The 27,671-nt window shown below is 41.5% G+C and overlaps 1 protein-coding gene across 1 annotated transcript; it reads right to left on the reverse strand.

The window, feature by feature from the left end:
- EGLN3 (egl-9 family hypoxia inducible factor 3) lies at positions 1 to 27,671 on the reverse strand. The gene is made up of 5 exons (XM_036843718.1): positions 27,014 to 27,671; positions 6,145 to 6,264; positions 4,412 to 4,548; positions 2,550 to 2,623; positions 1 to 1,683 (listed from the first exon to the last, which is right to left on the reverse strand). Exons 1-5 carry the CDS (start codon positions 27,368 to 27,370, stop codon positions 1,652 to 1,654), a joined length of 720 nt encoding a protein of 239 aa, XP_036699613.1. The 5' UTR covers positions 27,371 to 27,671; the 3' UTR covers positions 1 to 1,651.

Consider the following 27,671-nt stretch of genomic DNA (forward strand, 5'->3'; position numbering starts at 1 on the left):
TGAGTTTATTCAACAAGTATTTACTGAGCCCTTACTATGTGCCAGGCACTATTTTAGGTGCTGGGAATACATTCCCTTGATTAAAAACGTACAAAAATCCCTGTCTTCATTGTGCTTACACTCTAGAGGAAGGATACCAGACAATGAACATAATAAATAAGTAAATTACATAGTAAGTTAGGAGGTGATGAGTACTACAGAAAAAAAAAACAGAGCAGTCGTGAGAATGAAGACAAGTCTTATCTGGAAATTTTCCAAAATCAGACACACTCACACAAAAATATGCTTCTTTCTTGGAAAGTCTATGTATCTGTCAGTGACCAAAGAAAATATTTCTGGCCCCTTAATGTTCATGGGATTTTCAAGCAAGAAATTACAGGGATTTTAAAAATATGAAAATGGAGTTGAAAACTAAGAAAAGTAACTTTCATAAAACAGGAGCTCAATACAGAGTTCTTGAGGCAGCGGAATCTGTGCTTACTGTAGGAGCAGAGCTTCCCACAGTTCTAGCAAATTCCATGATTCTGGCCACACTGCCAACCACAGTGGATCTGAAGAGTCAAATCTGTTGAAAAGAGGCTACTAGGGTCAGAAAATGTGGAAGAACTCAAGCAGCTTTTCAGGATTTTTTGGTTTATTTCCATTTCCTTTTTAAAATACAGTGCCCTAGTTTTTGTGATTTTCTTATTTTGTTAAAGAAGAAGGGTGAGCTCATTAGAAAGGAAAACTGAAAAACAGGAATGCCCACATTTCCAACTCCATTTCCAATCTCAAATCGTTCAAGATGCACACGTTTATTGTATATCAGTAGACCCAGGTCTTTTGACACCATTGTCAGAGGTTGTCGGCTCTAAACTACCAGGAAGATTTTTTCCCCTTTGATTTAAATTCAAATTTCATTTCAACAAAGCAACCAGAACAATTAATGAATTAGGTTCTCTGAGTCAGAAGTGAAAATAGAAAATAAATGGTGTTGTCATCTTTGATCAGAAAGTCATATTTTCAGCAAAATGGGGCAGAGGCGGCAAGTCCAGTTTGCAGGACCAGGAAAAAGGAGTGTCCACCCACAGGATACTCAGAAATTGATGACTATGACAGCAGCCCTTTCTAGAGGTAATAACGTCATTAGGTTGTGATAATCCTCCAGAAACCCCAACAGCCCTGGATTAAGAACATCTGGAAATTGTTCAGATGACACAGATTTCTGTTTCCTGCTGTTAAGGCTTCAGTGATGCCTCTCTGTGGCATCTGTCGCCATCTAACTTCTTTGCAAACCTCCTCCTTTCAAATCAGGAAGTGTACATAAAGTGCAAGTAAGATTCAGTCCCTCGCCTGTGCTTCCAGGTTCTTGCTTTGACACCCAGGATTACCAAATCTGACAATTAAACCGCTGGCCAGCTAGGTCGTCTGCAGGTATTTCTGGAGTTAGCAAATGAGTTCATCTGGCAAAGAGAGTGTCTGAAGGTAGATGCAGTCTTGGCAAGAAAACACAAAGTACCATACGCAAGACAGGGATGTGAATGATGCAAGCAGTAGGGGGGTTCTCATCACCGAGTCACTAAAGAAGTGGCCTTCTTTGGATCGCCACTCTTAAAAGTGAATTCAGGAACTGTTACTAAAATGAATGAGGCCAGCGGATTTCAGATCAGGGTCAGTCCTCAGTGAGGGCAGGTTCAGTTTTCCCTGGGTTGGGAAGAGAGAAAAGAAAATGAAGAGGGTAAGGAACCAGATCTGATGACTTTCATGTCACAAACGTCACCCCAAAAGCCTCCAGCAAATGCTTCCCATCTTACAGAACAAAGTTGAGCGGAGTGCCTCCTGACAGGGCTTAGCAAAATGTGTTTTCTTTGGGATTTGCCAGGTAGACAGTCCAAATGGATCATGGGTTAGGCAATGTTACATACATACTTAAGATTTCTTAGATTAATTTTTCTTGATTAATATGCCCATAAGCACTGTGACTCTTCAAGAAAGAGATACAGTATGTAACATTTCCCACATTTGGGGACCAGGAATTTTACCTTCCCTCAAACTAACTCGGCTTTCAATACAATGTATTTTGGGAAACGCTGCCTTACAATACTGGTTGGAGGGGACAGGAATGACCTTACGTCATATTCAGTATATATTACATGAGCCCAGTTTTTTTAATGAGTCACATTCCCGTACCAATATAATAAATTAACCATTGTTGTTGGGATCCACTGTATTTCCTTTGCCATGTGCCAAAATCATGGGCAAAATTTAACGTTATGTTTGACGGACAAACATTAATGATCAAAAGTTAACTATTTGCTATCTATTATAAACTGTCACACAATCAGTGGACAGTCACAGGGGATGTCCTTTGCATTTTTTCTGATTTTTCCAGCACAGCTAAGGCCAAGGTTTCAGAGTTAAGACCACAAGGCTGTCATCATATATATATGCAGTCTTGCATAGATATACGGCTGAGACTGAACAGAGTATATTAGAATATACATAAAAATCTGGAATAAAAGTCAAGGATTGACTTGATCAAAAGTCACAGAAAATTATCAAACACATACTAGTTAAATTCCTGAATTTCTTTTTGGCTTCTGCCCTTTCTTCAGCATCAAAGTACCAAACAGTCATGGCATATCTGTGAAAGATAAGTAGATATTAGAAAAGTGGTTTAAAAATACTACCAAAAAAAAAATACTGTAAATTTCACATAACAGTCATTTGTAAAGCCAACATTTAAAATTTTTCCTATTATCAGAGGTCCATCCCAATTTTAATTTAAAATAAACTTCTCTGGTTTCAAGTCTATTTAAATGTAATAAAACATTTAAGGAATTCCAAGTATGCTCCAGGCATTATCCTGGGCGATGGGAATTCAAATGGTCATGTGAATACATCAGCCTCTTTCTCAAGGAGCTCAGGCTCTAGCAGGCAGGAAAGGCAATTTAACAAATAATGTAACAGGTCAAGATGATCTACACAGAAAGGGCTAGAAGGGAGTCATTCTGCTAAAGACTGAGAGACCCTAAGTTGATGGGGAGAGCACAAAGGAGTGAAGCTTTGAAGAATAACTTACCAAATGACAGGACACTTAAAACTCCTGGCTTTTTTCTTTAGTTTTGGACATTGAGGCAAAGATGCAATGGAATACTAATGCCCTCAAGCTTTCTACTGCGTCCCATCTATGGGACAGACTATATAATAGGAGTAATTTCATGCATGAGTTTTCAAAAAGTTTCATTTTATTATTATTATTAGTTAATGGAATTTCTATAGCACTTGATTTTTTCCAAAGGCTTCCCATCAACATGTGCCAATGTTTCCCCTGTGACCCTGGTCATAGAGGAACTGGGGAAGAACGAGGGAATTCTGCACAAATGACAGGGTCCAATTATTGTACAACATTAAACAAGCCACAAGCAGGCTTTGGTGGTAGAATCAGTTACCTGTTCACCTAGGGCACATCCCAATTTGATATTTCATATGCAACTCTATGCGGGGCTCAGATCTGTGATTTCTGGAGGGGGCCACATAAACCTTAAGCTCTTAACACCTGTGATTTTAATTTAATCAGTCTTGTTAAGGTTTAGTCATTATCTTTCCACCCAACCTCTCTCCTCCCTGCCCCCAACTGCTATTCCCAATTCAGGCTACACCCCACAGAGCTCCAATACCACCTGGTTTACAGCTTTGGCCATAAAACAAAGGCAAATGAGAGGCAGAATCTGAAATTAAGATTATATCAAGAGTTTCCAGATTAATACTAAACAATACTAAATTGTTCAGTTACTCTGAAAATCTCCCCATGCATGATCTAAAAAAAGAAGTCTGAAAAATCCAATTGTTGGGACACGATGGGTACAGTAAGCCCAATCCAATTTTAAGCTCAGGAAAGGGTAAAAAGGAAAAGAAATCAGAACAAATTCCTCTTTCTTTTTTTTTTTTTCTTTTAAGTTTTTATTGGAGTATAGTTGATTTACAATGTTGTATTACAAATTCCTCTTTCTTTTCTGGAGGTTCTTTCTCTGCTTGCAACTGGCAACTTGTAAACTCATCCAGAGCTAACCAGACAGAATTCCTGTTATGTGGCAGCCAACATTCTCTAGGGGTGGTTCAACATTAGGTTTTTTTTTAAAGGGGGGTAGGGGGAAGAAAGGAGAGAAGAGAAAAATGCTCTGGGAAATTTGGAATCCAAGATGCTCACCTAATGGAAAACAATTTGTTAATAGTTCAAACTGATGTTAGGTTTGTGTACTAAAGAACCCAAAATTTCTCCTTTAATTTTTATTGACTTCATACAGGTTTGCTATCAGTTTTGGGGGGTGGTTGGTCCCTCATCTGCAGAGAACACAAGTTTAGAGAATTCTCTGGGAACTGGGGTTTGTACACGAAGCTTCTCAAGAGGAATCGTGGCTCTGGCTGTTACCTGGTTGCATAGGAAGGCTGGACTTCATGTGGGTTCCTGCGGTCTGACCAGAAGAACAAGAGTCTGTCAAAAATGGGCTCCACATCCGCTATGAACGATTTCCCTTCTGGAAATATCCGCAGGACCCCACCATGTAGCTGAGGGCCACAAAGAAGGTAGATTATTTCCTCACACATAGTTCATTATCAACGATATTTCAGCCTCATCTAGAAACAAAGCCATCTTCCAACCACCACTCCAAGCGTATATTACTCCCAAATTTTTACTTCAGCCTCATCCTTTGTATTAAATGTTATTTCAAATTTGGCTAGACATATCTCCTTATTCACCTCCCACCAAATGAAGCCTTCCCACCCTCACAATCACGGAGTCCATGGATACAACATGGAGTACTACTAGGTCAGATCATACAGAATTGCCAATATTCGATTGTTTCTGACCTATAACCCCCTCCCGCCCCTCCCCCTGGCAATTTCATATAGTTCAGTCTAATACTAACAGCTCCCTAGGATAGTGACCACACATAACCTCCCCTTCAATTAGAATTTACAGCTTTCTTTTGAGCTCCCCTATCTCCTATCCGATTTCATCAGTTGGAAGTTACATGCTCTTTTTTCTGAACTCTCAGACCACCTTATCTTTCATGACATATATCACTCTCTTCCTTGAATTACTTTTTTTTACATGTACACCCAAGCTGTCCTACTAGAATAACCATGTCAAGGTAGAATTCAGACCTCATACGTCGATGTTTCCTCACAGCACAATGCCCGGCACTAGCAGGCACTCAAATATTTTTTGAATGATTTCATACTTTGCAATTTATCATCACTGATCTGGCAACTTTACCCTCTCGCCTATAACACTACCTTTCAAGATTTTAAAGGACAACTAAGGGATATACTTCAGTCACGTTACCAATAGGGAGCTGACACAAACCTTGTCACTAATTCACTGGTTTCCCAGGTTTAGTTTTTCTGACCCCAGATAAAATATCCTTGCTTTATGACAGCAAGTATCTGGCCTAATGAATAGCGAAAGGAGATGCAGAAGGTTCAAAAGCCAAATAAGCCTGAAAAGTTCTCCAACGTCTCAGACTCCTAAATCATCCCTAACTTTCAGAAAGCATACAAATTCCAGACAAATGTTTGTCAGTGTGGAACCAGACTTCATATCTCTATCTATATATATGTTCAAAAATATAAAAATAAGCCATAAAACCTTTGGCATTCACAAACCATAGTAAACCATGGCAAGAGGCCACCAGGGACACATTTTACCCCAAGAGGGAGGACTGTGTGGGAAACCTCACTTGGGGATAGTTTAATATCCTACAGTTCTATTTTTGTGAAATTCTCTCAGTGTTGGTCCTGGCAGGGAAAAGTATATATCTTATTCCACATTGAGAATCGAGAATCCTATCAGCTCTGGATTAGACTAAAGAAATTGATCCCCATTCCTAAAATTATAAATTATTTTCTCTTCATCAACCATCAAATTATAACCTATAACCTAATAATGGCCCTACCCACCCATCCCCATCAAATTAACTTCGTATCTATTATTTTCATCTCATCAACTTTAGTACTAACACCGTAAGAGGAAAAAAGAAAAAATATGAAATAGAAAGGATTCATCAGTGGGGATTATGAACTGCAAACTTTCCTCTAAGTCATCTTAATTCTTTTCCTATAGTTCCTAACCCCTCACTCTACTCCCATTATTCCAAGTACCTTGGCATCCCAGTTCTTGTTCAGATAGTAGATGCAGGTGATGCAGCGGCCGTCACCGCTGGGGTTGTCCACATGTCGAACATAACCTGTTCCATTTCCTGGGTAGCAAGCCACCATCGCCTATGGAGAAATCCCAAGGAAGCTGGTTAACAAAGCTGAACCAATCTTCTCCCACCAGTGAACAGCTGAGTAACACAGTCTCCTTGGGTGCCACGTGACATAGGTGACTGTTGGCTTCTTAACTTCACGTACAGTACATGAATTTGGACTCTTCAGCATATATGATTAACGGCCAAGTTATACCTTATGGCTCAGCCCAGTGGAAAGTAGTTCAACAATATTCCCACAATTCTAGAACAGTTTGGACAGTATCTATGGTTGTCATTAGGATGCCCCGCCTTTCTTCAATTTTTCTTTTTGAAAAAGCAGGTTCTGGGTTCCCACCCTAGAGCCACAAAATCATAATCACTAGGTTTGGAGTTTAGGGATTATGCATTATTGACAAGTGCCCCTGAATCACCGAATCACCCACTGTCTCAATCAATGGCTAAAGATACTTGCATTTACAAAGAGACAGGAACCAATGACGAAGGAGAAAAAGGTTAGGCTTGCTCAATAAAATGCTTAGGACAGAAAGAAGAGGGGAGGGTCAATGGAAGCTGTGCCCCAACTTGTCAGCATAGATGACAGTCAGATCCAATTCATAGAAAAAGCCACAGACACATCTTAATGCATTTTTCAATGCTTGTCTTCTTCCTACTGACAATTATCAAATTAAATGATAACCTGAAATTCTCTTCCTTTTGCCCAAGCGCTACCTGTATCAGTCAGGTGGAGAAATAAAGCAGGAAGCCAAACTAAAAATCCTACTAAAAATTACTATTAGGGAATTACTATGAAGAGGGTAACAAATCTCTACTTGTTCCCTGGAAAATTTATAGCAAAGAGTAGAAAAAAATAGACAAAGTGTAAAAAGCCAGTTCTTTTCACAGGACACTGCCTTATTTCTAAAATATCTTTGTAGGGATGAGATACATGCAGGGACGATCTCGGCAACAAAAGATGAGAAAAGGGATATTTTTTCTGTTTTGTTTGCTGATGTATTCTTAGTGTCTAGAACAGTTCCTGACGCACAGAAGGTATCTGTTTAAATTTGATTTTTTTCTTGGGGGGGGAGGGGGGCACCGCGGGGCTTGTGGGATCTTAATTCCCCAACCAGGGATTGAACCCAGGCCCTCAGCAGCGACAGCACAGAGTCCTAACCACTGGACCGCCAGGGAATTCTCTTTTTTGTTTTGTTTTGTTTTAAAATTTGATAAATAAATGAATGAATAGCAAACAGCTCTTTCCTCTAAACAGTAAGTTTACTTTCTACCTAGATCAATAGAGACTTTTGTCATTTTAAAGCATACCTTCAAACATACATGTAGCGATCCAGTTCACATTTTCCTTCATAAATGGCAAGACTGTTTCATTGGTAAAATAACCAGTCAGGTAGAGCCCAAACTAATAACACTAGTGGCTCAATGAATCAGCTTCAAAACCATGGGTGCCAAGTCACTCCCAGTGGTAACAGGAAGACATGAACTAGGCATGTACTTGAAAGGCTTCTTGCATACTAGAACAAAAATAAGGTTGAATAGTAACTTGGCTTTACACTGATCTTAAGGCTTAAATCACCATATCTCTCAAACGTTATATCCCTAGGAGGCTAGCAATCCCCATATCCTGCCTTTGAATGTCTAAAATGTCAGTGCAATGTCATCTTAGAGCTGAAGTTAGGCTGTTAGCTTGAACATCTTTCAGAGGTGGAATTCTGAGGCTACTGCAATCGAGATTTAACAAATGATGGTACCACCAAGCAAAGGATGGCTTGGGGAAAGGTGATTGGTAGCAGACAGAAATGATGGGTCTAGCTGGGGAAGAAGAGATAAATGAAGTCGCCTATAATGACTAGGGAATTACCCATCCCTTGAAGCAGCTATTAGGATTATAAGAGCCACCACTGAGCCAATAATGAAAGTCACTTAAGCCACAAACAATTATAGGCTGAATTCCCTACCAACTCAGCTTCTCCCCACTGTGAAGCTCTGAAAAGAAGAAAAAGTACTCCATCAATGCTACATAATCGGGCAGAAACAGAGACACAGATGTAGAGAACAAACGTATGGGCACCAAGGGGGGAAAGTGGCGGGGGGAGGTGGTGGTGGTGGGATGAATTGGGAGATTGGGATTGACATATATACACTAAAATGCATAAAATAGATAACTAATAAGAACCTGCTGTATAAAAAATAAATAAAATAAAATTCAAAAAAAAAAAAACGCTACATAATCTTATATCCTTAAACAGCTCTACTCTAAGGAAAAGATCAGTGGTCTGGATGTCCGCCATCTAATTTACTCTGCAACTAATCATGTGATCCCAGGCTTGGTTTCTTTCCTGTAAAAAATGGCTTGGGTTACCCAGCCTCTGATGGTTCAAGAAGATCTCAGAGTCTACCTAAGCGTCAACCCCAGAAGCAGCAACAGAGTTCTTCAGGGCATTAGGAAGTGCTTAACTGCCTCAGGACTCAGCTTAGATTAAATACTGATAGAAAGAGATACAAACTCACAAAAGTACATCCTTTTGTATGTACTGCTGCATCTATAAAACGCACACATAGAGAAGGAACTAGCACATTCCAGGGGACTTATCATTAGGACAAGACTCCTAAGTGTCAGCAAAGTATCTGATTGCTTAAGGGAGAGAAATATAGAGAATTTTTCTGGCCAGAGTGAATCTTCACCTTCTCTCCTGGTTCCTGAAACCATAGCATCAAGTTCAAAACAATGCAAGCAAATCATTGTGAGCCTCAGTGGGCCTGCTGAAACTACACAGGCCAATTTTATCAGTGTTTTCTGGACAAGAGCCACAGGAGATGGGTCTTGGCTTGGGCACATTCCCAGTATCTGTTGGGTTTTGACACAGTCTAAAACCAGGAGGCTAAGGATGCGCTGAGAAGCAAGGCTCACTTCAACGACATCACGCGTTTCTGTGCCAAACTGTGCACGGGGCAGAAACAAACCCCGGAAGCTGATCAGTTAGTTCAACAGAGCTGCTATCCAAACCTCATCAAGCCAGGAAGGGATTTAGAGTGTACAGAGGAGGAGAACGCTCCAGGACAATAAGAACATCACCAGAGTACTTCAATGATCACATGACAAACACGCTGCGCAATAGCACTGACACCCATCAGGAGGAAGTCTCACTTATCGCCGACTTTTTATTTGCCAGAACTTGCGGACTAGATTAATATTTGAAATTTATACAAGTTTAATAACGTGTTAGTGTGACCTGCAATAGCACATACAATTTAGTCCTATACTTCTATGCTTGGATGGGCAGACAAATCCACATGTCCCCTTATGTGTTCACCATCCTTTCCTATGGCCCCATCGTGGACACCCCCCACCCCCTGCACCATCCCCAGAGGCTTCTCCATAGCTCTGTAGCAAAAGGAAATGAGTGGAGAGGGGTGAACCCCTCCCAGGCTCCCAAACTGGCTCTAGACCAGAGACATGTGCTCTGGATACCTACGCGGCCACGTTCAGTAAGTAAATGTGTAAGGATTCTTTGAAAATGTACACAGACATATAGAACTTCGACAGCCAAACCCAAGTAACAAAATCTGCTCCCCAAATGCCACAGGTGGAAAAGAAAACAGTTTCTGTTAAGGGGTATTACTGAGTTGGCTTCATAAAAAGCCATATCTCACCAATCCCAAAGGTAAAGTTGAAAAAGGAAAGTCCAGGATTTCCATCCCAATGCCTAAACAGAATGTTCTTAATTGAAACCAGTTTGATCGCATATATACACCATTTCAAAAAACTGGCATCATTGACCTCCACTGTCCATTCATGGGTGGGAAGGGGATATACATCTGTCCCATCCCAGCCTCCACTCAGATTCACCACTTCTCTAAAAACAATCAACAACATAGATGTTTTACAGAAACGTATTTTACATCACTCATGACTTCAGCGTCAGTCACTAGTATGACTTGGTCTTAAAAAAGAGAGTGACGTTTTACATAAAGTTGAACTCAGCAAATTAAAATAGTAATCAAGTCTTATTTTATTTACCAAATTTGCAATAAATATGAATCCATTTTTAAAAATTTATCAAGAATAGCATAACTTCAAAGCTGCCAGGTTGAGTGACCTTTAAACTGGTATTTTGGTCCACGGCCAAATGCTAGGTCCCTCTAACTGTGAAGCAGAAATACCCGCCAATCTTGGTAAGGATTTGTTTTGAATTACGAACGGTCCCTAGCAGAGCATATTTTAATAAAATGCCGCCTAAACACAGAATAACCTGTACTTAACCTCTTCACACCTCAGTTTTCTCATCTGAAAAATGGGTTTATGAGGATTGAAGGTGATAATCCATGTAAAACAGCGCAAGGCCTGGCACACACTAAATGCTGCTTAGTGTCAGCTATTTTTAAAACTGATGATGTGCATGTTTTTGTGTTCCCCTCCACTGGGGCTTCAGAATGTCTCCCCTTCAGGGATCCGATCCTACCTAAGTGCTTTGTAGCTTCGAACCCAGGGCTGGCAAACTCATATAGCCTGTGGCACTTGCAAGTAACATAAAAAATTGAAGCTAACCAGGTATATATGTGTCAAAACTCTAGAGTCTGTACTATGCTACCTACAACTAGGGAATTTTCTAACCTTGGCAATGAGGGGCCGGTGCTCCAAAATCTTCAGATTTTAGGACAGTAGCAGGGAACTGAACCGGATTTGGATGTAAACTCTCCTGTATATTTTTTATCCCGATTGTTAAATCTGGGCCACAAAAAAACATATCAGGCTGGATTTTGAGATCACTGTCTGAGGCTCTCCTAAGAGATCAAGCTACTCTCTGTTACTTCCTGAGCTACAAGGAGGCACCTTCCCCATTTCTCTTTACCAGGCTCAGCTGTATCCTTCATCCTTCAGTGCCATCCACGTTGCACAGGCCTCCGCCAAACCTCTCTCCCCTCAAGTCCTTCCCCCGTGTCCGCTCTGGATATAGCAATGGGGGCCCAGGATCCCTCCTCTCTTTACCATAAGACACTAACCACATAGAGTATTAGACGTGTAAAGACTTGAGAAGAAATACACAAGACCATGCACCTTGGTTAGCTTGGAAAAACAGCTAAGCAAATGTAATAGCTGAAGTTTTCTGGCCAGAAATGGGTCCAATTTATACTACCTAAATCGGACAAAAATCATATGATATCACTTACATGTGGAATCTTAAAAAATGATACAAATGAACTTATTTACCAAACAGAGATAGACTCATAGACATAGAAAACAAACTTATGGTTACCAAAGGGGAAGGGGTAGGGGATAAATTAGGACTTCAGGATTAAAATATACACATGACTATATATAAAATAGATAACCATCAAGGACGTACTGCATAGCACAGGGAACTATACTCAATATCTTGTAAGAACCTATAATGGAAAAGAATCTAAAAAAGAATACGTGTGTGTGTGTGTGTGTGTGTGTGTGTGTATAACTGAATCACTTTGCTGTACACCTGAAACTAACATAATATTGTAAATCAACTACACTTCAATAAAAATTTAAAAAATATATATATTACCTAAACCACTTAAATTCCTACAATACAATATTTACAACGCATCTTTACAACATAGTTGCAACTATGCAAAGCTTTCTCCAACAGTTTCAAGAAAATGTCACTAAACAAGAGTTCACATTGTGGCCAGTCTCTTACAAAAAAGCAAGCTCTCAGTGTGATGATGAACAGCTCATAAGCAGAAAAAGTGCTTTAGAGTCTTTATATTTATTCTCATGTCATCTAGATTGGCATAAAGAAATTAGTTGGAGATAATGTAGGCACTTTAAGGAAACAAGTGTGCAAACTGTCACTAGTTATCTTGGCATCTTGCTTGTTATCTGTCTTGTTAGTTAAGAGCAAGCCTAGCTAGTTCCTTCCTCCTAGTGCCCTAGTTAAAGACTGATGTAACGAAATGAGAGAGAAATGGGAAATATGCTTTTGGTGGGCAATAGCAAGAGCTGTGTCCAGCTACCACGTTCCCCTTCCCAAAGTTTCAGCATCTGACCATACAATTCAGAAGATTCAGAACATCAGACAGTCAATGTCCATCAGGTAAGTAATCTTGAAAACGAACCCCAAGTTATTCACTAAAATGTCTTCTATTATTCTATTTCTATCCTGGGAACTTCTGCCTTCCTCATGTGTCCTAAATCCACACTAAAAATTCCCCTCCCTGAACCCACATACCCAGAACTCTGCTACATATAACCTCACCTCCAATTTAGAACAATAATCATTATGCCCCCATACCTGAACTTTGTTGAAATGCAGGAGCTTCAGTAATTCTGAAAATGAAAAATCAGAAGTTATTGATATAAGCAACTCTCAGTTGCTCTGGTGAAGTAGGCCTGCTGGTTCCTCCTGATCAGGCAAGAGCATCCTGCCTAGTAGGGCAGGGAATTTACCATATTCACTTGAAAACCTGTCCTCAGGGAGACCTTTTTCATCAATGCCCCTCTTTACTATGAACTTGGTCCTAACTTTGGGATCATTCAACCAACTATCAACAACTATCAGGACTCTGAAATCTTCTACTCAGTTCTCTTCGCTCCTTGAGATTCTTACAGTAAAGAGCTGGGCTCCCACACCCACCCTCAGAAATATGCATAGATGCGCGCACGCACACACACACACACACACACACACACAGAAGCACGCATAAGATCACAAAGGGTTCACGGGCTTGTAAGTTCTAACTGAACTAGATCAAGATTCTATTTCAGGGGATCCTGTACTTCGTGCATGAACCTGAGTAAATCACCCTGAACTTGAGTGAATCACCCTTCCCCAGAAGCCACTGAAACTCTCCCGAGGCCAGGAATTTAAGAGACTATCGTCACTCCTTTTCGAATTCTGCTTAATTCCTCTCCTTGGAGGGGATTCAAGCAGAGCCCTGCAATTAAGCACAGTAAACAGGCCCCGGAACATCGACACAGCAATACAGGCTGTTTGGGTTTGGGAAGGCGGCCCTTCCCGCAGAGGCCTGGCTCCCGGCCAGCGGGGTGACGGCTGAGTGACAGGGCTACGTGCGCTGCGTGAGGGTGGCAGCGAGCCCACACCCGAGCACACAGCCCGGCAGCCCGCGGAGGGAACCGGCACGGGAAAGCCCTCCCCCATCACTACCCCAGTCACCAGAGAAATGTACTCAGTAAGGGCTTCCGTGCAATTATGAAATCTGCACAAGTCAGCCAGGCCCCGGGTTAAGGACATTAACACAGGCATTTAACCGTATCCATTCCGCTACCCCTCCTCAAATCGTTAACAACTGCCATTTCCTGAAGACCCATGAAGCCAGGGAGCACTTTAGGGCGGCAATTTACACGTATTCTCTCATTTAATTTCCAGGTTAAGGGGAAGGTGGGCAGCGGTCACCTGCCCTGAGTCACCCTGCCCACAAGTTTTCGGTAGAAGTCATTAACCCTGGGAGCTATCATATTGACCTAGAAGTTATCTTATTCCTATAGAAAAACAAATTCATGAGTAATCCTTAAGGCAATATGGGGGTAGGGACGTTTAACTTCCTTTGATGTGAGAAACAGACTTATCAGTAAATAAAACTTTACATGTAGCTCTCTAAAGGCTTTGAGCCGAATAGAAAAAAAAAAAAGAATGTCTGTGACTGCAGGATTGTCAGAGAATTAAATATGGTTGGCTTTAAATTCTCATCTGGAATGAATCCTAAAATACTTGAGGGAAGCCATGATAACTTAAATACAGTTGGTAAGACAAGATTTTATTGAGTAATATACAAAAATATATAGTTACCAATCAAAACATGTCAAGAAAAATGCCTTGAAGCAATGTTCTTCAGAGAAACCAGGAAGCACTTTACTTGCAATTCCCAGTGACTCTGAGGAGACTTAATGTGGGACAATGTAACTATGTTGGAAAAAGAAAAAGTTAAAGAACTTTCTAGGAAACCAGATCTTACATTCACATTCGGATTTCAGCACTTGGAAAAATACATCTGCTGAATGAAAGGAATGACACACAGCAAGTCAGAACTAGAACTCATGAAACTCGGGAGGCCCATTTATTTACTGAACAAACATGTGTACGTGCCTGACACTGTTCTATGTGCCTCCCAAATATTACCTCATTCCAATATTCGTAACAGCTCCATGAGGCAGGAACCATTATTATCTCCATTTTACAAATGAGGAAACCGAGGCACGAGGAGTTTAGGTAACCGGCCTTTTCGAACCCAGTTAGTCTGGCCTCAGAGAGTGAGCGCACGCTTTACGGGCGCAGCTTATCCTTTGTCTAACATTAATCGGTTCACCTCTTTTTTGAGAGAACTAAGATCTTCGGTTCTTCTTGAAGTATTTGACTTCTTCTCACCCTCGCCTATCACCCTTGCCATAATGATAGAAAAATCACAAAATGCAAAAAGAAAGAAAAAAAAAAAGAGTATCCTTGGTATTGAGTCTGTGAACTAAAAGCTCCAGGGCAGTGAAGGGGGTAGGGGGTAGGGTGCAGGTAGGGTTGTATTTCCACAAAAGCCGAGAGCAAAGGAAACTGACTCAGTCCCGCAGCAAAACACTAGTTGTCCGAGTTGCCTTTGATTGGTTATTCCCACTGCAGGACAAACTCAATCCCACTCTAAACTCTGTAGCCCCATATCTGACTGGGATGCAGTTGGTCAGCAATCAGTCTTCTCCCCAGGCTGCTCTTCCCCTTACCTCGGGGTCTGTGGAAGGAAGTCAGCCTCTCCAGGACCTTTCCTTTTAGCTCAGGTGAACACCAGCCAAGGTTTTCAGACTTTTTCAAAGTCAGAAAGCAAATGAACAATTAAGAAAAAACTTTAAAGGACATACAGAAGTGTATTTCCCTTGGGAAGGCACCTGGTAAACTCCAAGGAATCCCAGGGATGAGACAAATTTTCCTTACTCAGGTGCAAAGCTTATTCAGGAGACTCTTAACTCCACTACTACCACATTAATTAGAATTCACTGAGTACAGAACTTTCTAATATCAAGTGAATTAGAATATGCTGGATACAGACCCACTATGGCTTACAGGAGGGGTGAGATCTAGAGGACCACTCAGACACGTGAAAAGTAAAAGGCTCTTCTGAGAGAAATGTATAAACTACTTTGGGGAGCAGCAGGGGACTAGAAATAAAGGAGGTGCCTGGCCCTGAGTCTAGGGGGCAGCGATGGTGAACATAATTGTACCTATGTCCCTTCAAGATGGGGCTCCAAGAGAAGCCCCATTTTACAAACGTGGAAACTGAGAGAGACAAAAAGTGACTTACGGGACATTATAGAACTAAGCATGGTCTTCCCACTGCTAAACACTGCTTCTAAAATATCAGGAAAAAGTTGTTCACTGAAAACAGGTGCAATTATTTCCAGAGTGACCATGAATGAAATTGTCTTCCTTCAAGACAGCACAACAAAGGATTCTCAGATGATTATCATGGCTTATCAAATAGAGGCTCAAACTATATGAACTGGGAAATCAAAGCCCTCCATGCGGAAGTAGGAAAAGGCAAGTGCCAGCTACTCTCCAATCTCTACCTAGTAAAACCTTTGATTACAGTCAAGCTGGATTCGTTTTTCGGCTTTGCTTCCCCAAAGAGTCCCACACCTCAGCCATCTTACCCTAGAGGGTCAGAAACAACCCTAGGCTTCTGTGTGGTGTTCAGTTAGCGCATAATCGATACTCAATACTGACAGAATCATCTGCTCTTTTCCAGTTTGTTCTCACCCCAAATCACTACGATGCTTTCTTGTTCTCCCTGGTGCCTTGAGCTTGCACTCTTTGCCAGGCTGTAGGATACAGGGGAGCAATACTGTGCAGATATTAACAAAGAGTGCTCCCCTCCATTCAACGCAACAGGAGAGAATCAGTTCCAAATTATACTCCAAATCTGATTCTGGAAAATTAACTTTTATTGGAAAAAATAATAGAAAAATTGTGTGCGTTGTGTGTGTGTGTGTACTTAACACGTTAATGTGTTTTTCTCAAAAATTTCCCAAATGAAACAAGAACACTTGCATTTTTTAGTTTTAGCAATGAATTAGCTCAGATCTGATCAACTGATTGAATGCCGATTTTCTCACTGATAGAGAAACTCCAGGAAGACAGAGCACCATCCCCATTTAGCCTCCTCATATTCATTTTATTCAGTGGTTCTCAAACTTCAGCCTGTATGAGAATTGCCTGGAGGACTTGTGAGCTTCTGATTCACTAGGTTTGGGGAGAAGCTCAAGAACATGCATTTGCAGCACGTTCCCAGGTGATGCTCATGCTGCTGGTCCCACGACCACGCGGAGAATCCGTGGCTATTTTGTGGCAAAGCACGAGTTTCTGTGCAATGCCTCACCCTAAATAATAAAAAGTCAAGGGGAATTAGAATTAGTCACCTGCACTAGTTAACTTGGAGAACAGGAGATGGTGGGTAAAGCAGGAAGTGAGAGGAATTCCTATAGGGCAGTTTCTGGCACAGCCCTGGCATCACGATTCCTGAAGCTGGCAGGAAACATTCCAATTGCAACTCTGTAGCATTGCTGAGGATTACTGTCCTGTCAGCGCTGGGGTGTGACTGTGGATAGAGTCAGATCTCTTCTTCAGGAATCCAATCAGAGGCACTGAAAGCACCTATTTGCCCTCTCAAATAAAATTTTAGTCTCAATTTTCATTGAATTCCTTGTCATCTGGAGGTAGATTTATATTATTGTACCCATGTTACAGATGAGGAGAGTGAGGCTCCGAGAACTGACTTGCCAAAGATCACAGTGAGACAAAATAAAACGTTAAATGTCCATCCCAGTGCCTAGTAAGGTACTGACCAAATTAAGTTCAAATATAAAAATAAAAATCGACCTTGTTCCTAAAGAAGTGGAGATTAAGGTCCTGAGATGCTGCCTGCCAGGGTCTGAGCGAGGACCAGAAGCCAGGGTCCTAGCCTCGTGGTCCCAGGCTTCTCTGAGGCAGACCTCTAAGTATGAGCTGCCAGGATCTGATGTGACTTGGTACTTTCTAGGGCCAAGCATAGAGTATCAGAACTAAGAAAAAAAAAAAACCTTACAAAGCCAAAGTCCCTCCTTTGAGATGGTCCCTCACAGCCTATTAATGTAATAAAATAGTTAAACCCTTTAGCATCAAATTAGGGACCAGGCTGCAAAACCTTTCTTTTTTCTTTTTCTTTTTGGCCTAACAAAATATTTATAGCACGAATGGATAAAGAAGTTGTGGTACATATATACAATGGAATGTGGTACATATATACTCAGCCATAAAAAGGAACGAAATTGAGTCATTTGTTGAGACGGGGATGGATCTAGAGACTGTCATACACAGTGAAGTAAGTCAGAAAGAGAAAAACAAATATTGTATATTAACGCGTGTATGTGGAACCTAGAAAAATGGTACAGATGAACCGGTTTGCAGGGCAGAAGTTGAGACACAGATGTAGAGAACAAACGTATGGATACCAAGGGGGGAAAACCGCGGTGGGGTGGGGATGGTGGGGTGATGAATTGGGCGATTGGGATTGACATGTGTATACTGATGTGTATAAAATTGATGACTAATAAGAACCTGCAGTATAAACAAACAAACAAAAAACAAAACAATACTAAACTTTCTTTGGGTTATTTGTATGGAAATATGTTAATATAAATGTTTCAGACATTACATGAAATTTCTAAAAAAACATATATATATTTATAGCTTTTTTTTTTTTGACACCCTGACATCCTTAAAATCGAAGTTCCTTTTAAAGGTGAAATTAAGTCAACAATAAAGGACTATTGGAGGCACTAAAAATATATATCAAGCTTAATAGTCTCTGCCTTCAAAGAATTTATAGGTAAATGAGGCAGGCAGGGTAAGCAGCAAAGAAATAAATGTACTGGGGTGGCCCGGGTTGAGCCACCCACAGAGTTCTAGGAAGCAGAAGGGAACTTCACGGAGAAGGCAGGAGGATGGATTTTTGAGGAGAAGACAATGGGGAAGCTTGGTTTGCCTGGCAAATCCGTTTCTAGCACTTCAGGGATCCGGAGGGCAGGAAGGCTGTCAGTGGGAGATTAAATGTAGAAAGGTCAGATGGGGTCAGACGTGGAGGGCCTTAAATGGCACGCTAAATTCACAGCATATACGGTGGACAATGGGGAGAGAGCTCGGGTTGGGTGTGTTTTTGTTTGTTTTTTTTTTTTGTAAGCATGGAGACGGCATGATTAGCGTTGGGTTTTACACTGCATAACACTGGCAAAGCTCATTAAAATGGATCACAAGGAGAACAAGAACCAAAGGCAGGTGATTTCTGATTAAAGTAGGTATCTTTAAAATACTTCCCTCCTCAAAGATTTCTACTGTGAAAGAAACAACATTTAGTTTTTTAAAAAAAGACAAAACTTAAGGTTCCACAGGGAGCCAAAAAAAAAACCCTCAAAAAGCCAAAACAGCACAAAATAGCCAAATTTTGACCAATAATATTGCACCTTCCTGAATGAACCTTCAACGTTTAAAACAGTTTTGTTTACCTATTCCAAACAATCAAATTAAACTGCAAAACAATATAAATAGGAAAGAAGCCATCCAAAAAAAAAAAAAAAAAAGACTCACTGCCAACTCTGTGTGGGGTATTGAGATTTCTAAGTAATAGTCCCTCAGGTTTGACTAGACAGTAAGTAGAACTGGGAGGGGACGTGGAGGGAGGGGCACAGGCAGAATCTGTGATCTATTTGTCTGGAGAACACAGAGCAAGCTCCCCCAAAATGTTCAGACTGTTTAAAACAGTGTATCTTTACTTCCAAGCAATGCTCAGAAAGAAGAGTATTATCCTGAATACTTCAAAACAACTTCAAGTTGCCCTAAGAGAACCAAAAGTAGATGTCACTGACACCTGGAATTGTGTTTTTCCATTTGTCTTCTTCCCACTACTATCAAGACTACTATCATATTCTTTGAATCTCTGTATTTTGGAATTATTTTTATATGGTGTTATTATTTTGGCTTCATTTTGGAAACAAAAATAAGAGTTAATATGAGATAGGTACATTTACTCCAGAACTTGAGAAACAGTGATCATTGCATCTCCTAAAGCATGAAAAATTGGTTTGACTAAAAATAGAACTACCATATGACCCAGCAATTCCACTCCTGGGTGTATGCCCAAAGAAAATGAAAACACTACTTTGAAAAGATACATGAACCTCAATGTTCATAGCAGCATTCTTTACAACAGCCAATATATGGAAGCAACCCAACTGTCCATCCACAGATGAATGGATAAAGATGATGTGGTATATATACAACGGAATACTACTCAGCCATAACAATGAACGAAATTTTGCCATTTGCAGCAACATGGATGGACTTGGAGGGGATTATGCTAAGTGAGATAAGTCAGATGGAAAAAGACAAATACTGTATGAATCACTTGTATGTGAAATCTAAAAAATACAACAAATGGACAAATATAACAAAACAGAAGCAGACTCACAGATACAGAGAACAAACTAGTGGTCACCAGTGGGGAGGGGGGCAGGGCCAAAATGGGAGTTGGGGAGTAGGAGGTACAAACTATTGGGTGTAAGACAGGTTCAAGGACATATTGTACAACACGGGGAATATAGCCAATATTTCGTAGTAACTGTAAATGGAAACTAACCTTTAAAAATTGTATAAAAATAAAAAATTAAAATAAAATTGGTTTGACTTAAGGAGGTATTAACATTGTACTGAACATGGAGGACACTCAGTAAGTAGGAACCAAATGAATCCAACACAAGATGTGAAAGCCTACATTACACAACTGCAAAGCCATGGGTCTGTAAGGCTGGGACTGGGTAGAGGCAGGGGGTAAAAAATATGACACTCAGTCACTACCAGCTCACCAAAAACAAGAATAGGAACTTACCTACAAATCAATATCAAAAGAAGATACAAAATTAAGGTAAGAGCCATATTGGTTTAAGATTGAAATAATCGAGGGAAACAGGGCACAAATTTCTATGTATAAAGAACCAAGCTAACTAATCTTGCTTGGCAAACAGACACATAGTTCTGAATCTGAGCCAAGGCCAAATTCCTTGGTTTGGCATCATAAAATGATTTGTCTGTTGAATTTACAGTTCCAGTGTCTCTGGATTCAGCTACCCACTGGGCACCCCTGGCAGTTGCCCAGCAGAATACATCTGAACTATCATTACTGTCAGAACATGTGCATTTGACAAACACTGGAGAAAAATGACACTCATTTCTTAGAGCAATATTAGTTAACAGCTACAAAGTGCTGCTACAAAGGAATTATCAAAGTCTGTAGCTATAATAATTAACGAAGAGTTAATAACCTTCTCCGTAGTGCTAACCTGCAAGCTGCTCCTTGGTGTTCAGTAGACATGGGTCAAACTGTCATTTAATTTACTGGAGGCCACAAAGGTGAGTCAAAATCAGAGGTCTTGCCAAACTGAGCAAACATGGTCCAAAGGCGAGATGCCCTCTGAACTTTATCTTCAAGTGCTAGGATGCTTCTCAGATGCGCTCTGCTTATCATGGGTTAAACTCCACCCCCAATTTTAAGCTCATCAGAGAAGTCTCCCAGACACGGTGCATTTTCAGGACAGAGTTGTAACACGCAACTCCAAGACTGCTTGTTATTTATCAAATCTGAAATTTTTCTAGCCAGAGTTGGGAATCAGGGAAGCATTTACAAATTTTGCTTGAGCTGAGTAAGGTCAGAAAGGGAAATAATTCATGACACCCACAAGTCGAATGCACAGACTGGCTACTTAATCCCCACCAAAGGATGGGTGCTAATCAATTTTAAGTCAGAATTATATTTAAAAATTATAAACCACTGGCCATCTGAATTTTAACGCCTATTTTCCACATAAATAATTCTGAAAACGGTGAACGTATTCTAATTCCTTCAAAAAAAGAGCCAGAAGGACAAAGGAGATAAGCAAGTGTTTTAAGATATTCCTGGTAAATTAAAGACCATGATTGATTTTAAGAGGCTACATCCTAGCCCTAGTTTTCTTGAGCTTAAAATAGTTAATAAAGTAGAGCAACTTTTTTCTTTTCCTTAAAAAAAAAAAAAAAAAATGCCCAAATAAGACACTGACGCAGCTGACTTCACCTACCGACCGGGTCTCCCAGCCCACCTGACTTATGAAGCAACCCCAACCAGGGTAGCCCCTTCTCCACTAAAGCACTTTGCTCAAGCCCAAGACCTACGCCAATCTCTTCTCAAGGGCCTATGCAAGACCTCATTTCTCCAAACACAAAAACCACCTAATTGTTGAATGATTGAGCAATTGGACAAATGTAATTTCTGCTACCTCCCTAGCTCCAAAAACCTTTATTATTAAAGTCCTAATAGTTTTGGTCACTTATTTTAGGCACTTCATGTTAAGTAAATAGAGAAACTGGACAAAGCCCAAAGAAGAGAAACAAAAATGACTAATCAGTGTAAAACTGGTCTGTTTAACCAGAAAAAGAGAAAACAAAGTTGGTGACAACCATTTCACGCCACTCAACTTTCAGCTTACTTCTTTAGGTGCTTTTATCATCCCTTTCCTTTCCACCTCCTTTCTCCCATCCATGTACAGATCTACCGCAGTGCAAGGCATTTAATGATTTGTGAATGAATAAATTAAATTGATACCCCCTGATTTCCCGCTTCACTGCAAGCAGACAAGGTCGTGGTGGAGTGGCCAGTGGCCCAAAATTGAACAAAAGAAATTATAAAGGAAACACACATACGCACCTTCTTTTCTTTGTTCCCAAGTGTCATTCAACAAAATAGACAAAGAACACTATGAAAACTCACACTATGGAGAAACTTGCTTCACTGTCACTGAGGCTGTATTCTGTAAATTATTTCCTTCCTCCAAGAGCTAAAATACAAAACCTTTTATTAAGAATCGTCACCTTACAGAAAGATGTTCCCGTGCTTCAAACTCAGTGCCTCCTCCCCCTAAAATACCTTATTTTTTTTTAAATTAATTAATTTCTTTTTGGCTGCGTTGGGTCTTCGTTGCTGTGCGCGGGCTTTCTCTAGTTGCAGCGAGTGGGGGCTACTCTTTGTTGCGGTGCACAGGCTTCTCATTGCGGTGGCTTCTCTTGTTGCAGAGCACGGGCTCTAGAGTGCACGAGCTTCAGTAGATGTGGCGCGTGGGCTTCAGTAGATGAGGCGCGTGGGCTTAGTTGCTACATGGCATGTGGGATCTTCCTGGACCAGGGCTCGAACCCGTGTCGCCTGCATTGGCAGGTGGATTCTTAACCACTGTGCCACCAGGGAAGCCCTAAAATACCTTATTCACAGATAAATTTTTAAGATTTTAATTGCAGAAACACCATGTATGATGCCTAGTCCCCAAACCTCATGCCGTAAGAACTGCACCTCCCATGGGCCCTGGCAACTAACTGTATTTGTGATGTATGATTCCACATGCCCTCCCAAACCATCCCCACCCAAGGTTGACAGGTCCTCTCTCAGGGGATGAAAACAGGGATTCTAGAATGTTAGTCAAGTCTCTGTTGAACTCAAACTGAGGCTGAGATGGCCACTGTGGGGTAGCCATCTTGAGCCGTGCGCATGGAAAAGCAGCAAAAGCTGGACGGAAGGTAGAGAGGGCTAGAAATAAAGAGTACAAGCAGAGAAGCAAAGATGGAGGCCACAGAGCACCAGAGGAAAGAACTAACACACCAGCTCCCCTGGACGTTAAGGACTTCCTAGTTCCTAGTTCATGGCTTCAGGCTTCTGTGAACCCCAGTTGCATTTCCTGCACTTGGGTCCTGAGAGAGATCCTGATCTTTGAAATTCATTATCCCAGGTTTGTCTAAAGTAGTTTACAACCATGCTAAGCTCCGAGTCATGAATATTCCTGATATCCCAGGAGAAGGAAGGGCCAAAACTGTTCTTGCTCTGGCAGCAAAGGAACAAATCCACCATTTGTAACATATTTTTTGTTATCTACAACTTACTGCTGTTTCATCATTTCTCTGTACAGTTTCCAGGGGAGGACTGACCTGTTGATTCATAATACAACCCCCATAACCCTATCATCCACAGCTACTCCAGTTGGGGATCCTAAAAACCAAGCTGGTTAACAAATGCTTTCCCTGCAAATAACAGTAGGAAAACATTAGCACAGCATTCCATTCTCTTCTTCAAATGTACTTAACTGACCCACTTCAATGTTTGGGTTTTGTCTTTTTTCTTTTTTAAGCTTGAGAATAATCAAGTGTGAGCTAGAGGATCCTACACTTCAAAAGTACACGTGAATGTAAGCTCTAGGGGGCAGCGATGATGCCTGTCTACCTTTGTATCCCCACCCCTGCACAGTACCCCACGCTGAGTGAACATTTGCTGAGGGAATGAAAGGAGGGTAAGTAGGAGCCTAAGAGTCAAAAACACAAACTCTGGGCTCAGACAGACCTGGGTTAGACTCCCAAATCTCCCCTTAGAACATTTATGAAGGCTCAGAATTCTGCTAAGAATTTTACGTACACTGTCTTATTTCATGCTCCTTCCCCCCGCCAAAGCTTTAAGGTATTCCCTCTCATTTCACACTTGGTGAAAACTGTGCAACTTACCTGTGGCCACAAGGTTAGTCACCCCAAGTCCAAGACCCTAACCCCTATGACAAACTGCATTTACTGCTGACTTCGTGTCCTTGGGCAAATGATTTAATTACTCAATTTGCCAAAGATTATGGTTCTGAAGACTGTCAGACAGTGTCTGAAAAGTGCTTAGCACAGTACCAGACGGAGCCAACGGCTCATTAAAAGGTAGTTATTATTATTAGAGTTACTAACTTCTGCTGCAAGCAGAAGCACTCTTGGTTCTATAAATTACACATTCTCTGGAAAACAGCCATGTCCAAGATCTAGGCAGCCAAAGCAAAAGGAGCAAATTAGGACCAATATTTATCTTGGATATGATCTAAGTTCTCCAATAGGGAGTAACAGATAAGAAATCTTTTCATAGCCTGAAAGCAATGATTGTGCTTGAAGTTAGGGGGCACCATACTGCTGTATATCATAGAAACGTCTGCCCCAGAGTCTTCAGCACCCTTGGATTTTTCTCCAACAAAGCGGAGGTAGATGAATTCTGATCAGTTAACACCTTTTGTGGCAGGAAGGGGAACACTTTAATATTTCTTTCCATACCCTTCCACAATTTCAATTTTAGGCCCACTATATTCCTATTCTATTTCCAGTGCCTCTACCATTGTTTCATTGAGATAAAGAGCATTATTACCTTCTTCAATGACCTTTAAAAGTTCAGGGAAAAAAGTATTTCATTAGGATTAACAAGCATAACACCAAGAAATCTAAAGTACCTAAAAAAAAACTGGTCTAAAATACGTAAACGTATATATTGGCAATTGTTGAAAATGGGTGATAGGAGCTCATTATACTAGCCTCTCTACATTTATATATGTTTGAAAATTTCCATAATAAAAAGTTACAAATAAATGTTTAAAATAAATGTACAAATCCTACCTTTTAATAATTTAGATTTTACTGAATACCTGCTTCGAGGATGGAGCAGGAAACTGGGTCTGTATCACTACTCTGGGAAACAGCACAGAGTATGGCACTCAGTTGAGGGAAGAGAAGTAAATAAGGTTAAATTAAGGTGGAACTAATATAAATCATATAGAAATGGAATGTGTTTCTACAATGCTTTAACAATGAACTTCAAGTAAGAGACCCAGGGCTACAAGACATTACTAAGGAGACTTCTTCATACAAACAAACCAAACTTTTTTTTTTTTTTTTTTGAGTACCTATAATAATTGTTTGCTCAAGCCTGGTTTACATTTGGTTTTAGCTGGCCAAGGAATATCCCAATTAGAGGTGATTTTCCTAAAGGGCAGAAATAAAGAACTTTGTGCCAAACCGCTAAAGGAAAGCTGGAAATCAAGGTACGGGCAGATGTGTCTCTTCAGCGGACAAAAGATGAATTTTCTCTTTTCAATTCACAGTCACCTTCTGAAAGCGTTAACTGAAAAGTTACTTGTTCTACCCAGATGATAATCCATAATTGAAAAATCATATCTAGAGAGCTTTTATTTTTCCTTACCCAGACGTACACAGTGCTTTTCATTCAATTTGTGGAGTTAAATTCGAGCCTAAAACCCTACCATTGTCCATTAAGTCAAAGCTAAAATAAGAACAAAAACCAAAAAAACTTAACTTTCAAATATGTCAGTGACCTCTTTCCATCAACGAATTCTGATCTGCCTCCCGCAGAGCAAATTCTGTTCCTAGAATGCTAGGGGTGAATTTCCTAACACCAAAATTTAAAAGAAACTCTAAAAAACTGATAAGAAGCCACCTGCTGTTCTAGGTTGAAGTTATGTACACCTCTTCAACACTGAGGATAGCTGGTCCCCTCCTGACCCCATCCCAAAGGCGCGGTCATTTACAAAACAAGTGCAAAAACAAAACTAATCAAGACAAATGGCTTTCTACTCCATCACCAAAACGATGCAACAAGAGTAAAGAAACACTTTACCATCAATCTTCTACAGAGTCCGGCTAACTGAATTTTCCCCTAATCAAAGTAAAATTTAGGAAGCAGCATTTTCTTCTAAGATTTACTTTATTTGCATTCTACTAAAAACAGTGCTTTCGGATATTCTAACCATGTCCTCCTGGCTTGAAAGGTATACAGCAATCTCTTCTCTATTCCACTCGCCCAATCCAACCCCTTCATTTCTATACACTTCCAGTCTTTACCACTTGCCCTTTATGAAAAGTATTCCTCTTAGTTTATGGGACAAATGAGACAACAATGGTATGTTTTATCACAGGATCAATCTTAAATTGAGGAATACAACATACAGTGTGACAGAGTAGTACATAGGTGAATGTTCACCTTCCTTCTCACGCTAGTATGTTTTGCCTCACTGTGTTAAAGTAAAACTTGTCTACAGTTCTGAGTGCCCCTTGACCAGTCCACAATAAAAGAGGTACAAAATCACTCTCAGAACTGCCCTGGAAAACTGGCTGGATTATCATTTGTAGAAAAGACTGAGTAGCTCGACTATCCCAACGTAACGTACACGCACCTACATCATGGTACTCCACGTTCCCATATTTCTGCCAATCTACCTGTAAATGTTTCCAAGAAAAATTACCACCCAGGGAGTGACTGCTGGCCATTTGAACAAAAACATGGTTTCTTTCCAGAGGTACTTGACTACCCTCTTCTGATCACTTAACTGGTTGTTCTCAGTGGATTTCCCCAGCAATTGATAGTTAGGAAAGGGGGCTGGGGCTCAGCACCAGGAGAGAATTTTCAACTCAAGTGGATGATCAAATAATGTCCTGGACGCAGAAAGCCAAGGGCAGCACTAGAAAGTGACGATGATGAGCCTTACTCCTTCACAGGTCAAACTCTTCCCACACCTGCCAAACTCCACAAACCAAATGCCACACTGTGAAGTCACACTGTCTCTAGAATTCTCTAAAAGTGCTTTCGTTGGAATCCCCTCTGAACACAATGAAGGGCTGACGGGCAATATTAGGCGACTTGAAAGTAGGCATTTAAGATCATGAGTTCGCGTGTCTCGGACCATACATAATGTTTCTAATAACCTGTCCCAACGTGGGGCGGGGGAGTGGGGGGTGTAGGGGGGAACCAGGCGGACTTCTTGCTTCTTGGTTAAAAACTAAAGTTCGCTTGCAGCCCTGCGAAGGCGACAGACAACGGACTCCGAACGTCCCCAGTCCCCGCGGGCTGCAGCAGCGGCCGGGCACCCGCGCGCGTCCTACCTTGGACCTTTCCTTGACGTAGTATTTGCCCAGCCGGCTCCCGCAATACAGGACCAGCCTGTCGATGAGGGACAAGAGGAAGCTGATGGCCTCGCAGCCTTCCTCGTTGCCCCCGATCCACGTGATCTGGTCGCCCCGCAGGTGCCGCTTGGAGACGCCGGCTCGGGGCCCGGCCAGCTGGCCGTCCCGCAGGGCCCCGTTGCAGTGCAGCTGCTTGACTCGCTCCAGGACACAGTCGCCCACGACCTCGCCCAGGAAGTTGTCCAGGTAGCAGAAGCCGACCTCGTGCAGACAGGGCACGATGTACTCCAGGGCGATCTTCTCCAGATCCAGCCTCATGATATGTCCTAGGGGCATCTCGCCCGCAGAGCCGAGCTCGGGGACCCCCAGCGTGCACCCGGAGAGAGAGCGACCTGCGAGCGCGCTGAGCCGAGGCGCAGGGAGCGTGGCCCGGAGTTCAGCTACCTGCGGCGGCCACGGTCCCCGAGCCACCGAAAGTTGCTCGCAACTCTGGGGACGAGGGATCCCGTTCAGGGACCAGCGGGAGTTGTGCGGGGCTCCACGACTCAGCGCCGGACTGGCCCAGCGAGGAGTCGGAGGGCCCCTTTTGGAAACGCGGAGCCACCACTGGCGCGGCGGCGGCCCCAGGCGGGGAGAG

The sequence above is a fragment of the Balaenoptera musculus genome, chromosome 2 (assembly GCF_009873245.2).
Source record: "Balaenoptera musculus isolate JJ_BM4_2016_0621 chromosome 2, mBalMus1.pri.v3, whole genome shotgun sequence".
NCBI classification, from domain to species: Eukaryota; Metazoa; Chordata; class Mammalia; order Artiodactyla; family Balaenopteridae; genus Balaenoptera; species Balaenoptera musculus.

Bases quoted from the DNA above. Each gene is read 5' to 3' on its own strand.
- EGLN3 (XM_036843718.1), bottom strand. From the start codon at position 27,370: ATGCCCCTAGGACATATCATGAGGCTGGATCTGGAGAAGATCGCCCTG. The intron at 6,265-27,013 runs GTAGGACGCGCG...ATTTCTCCATAG, and splicing joins ACGTCAAGGAAAGGTCCAAG to GCGATGGTGGCTTGCTACCC. The intron at 2,624-4,411 runs GTAACAGCCAGA...TATCTTTCACAG, and splicing joins CAGCCTTCCTATGCAACCAG to ATATGCCATGACTGTTTGGT.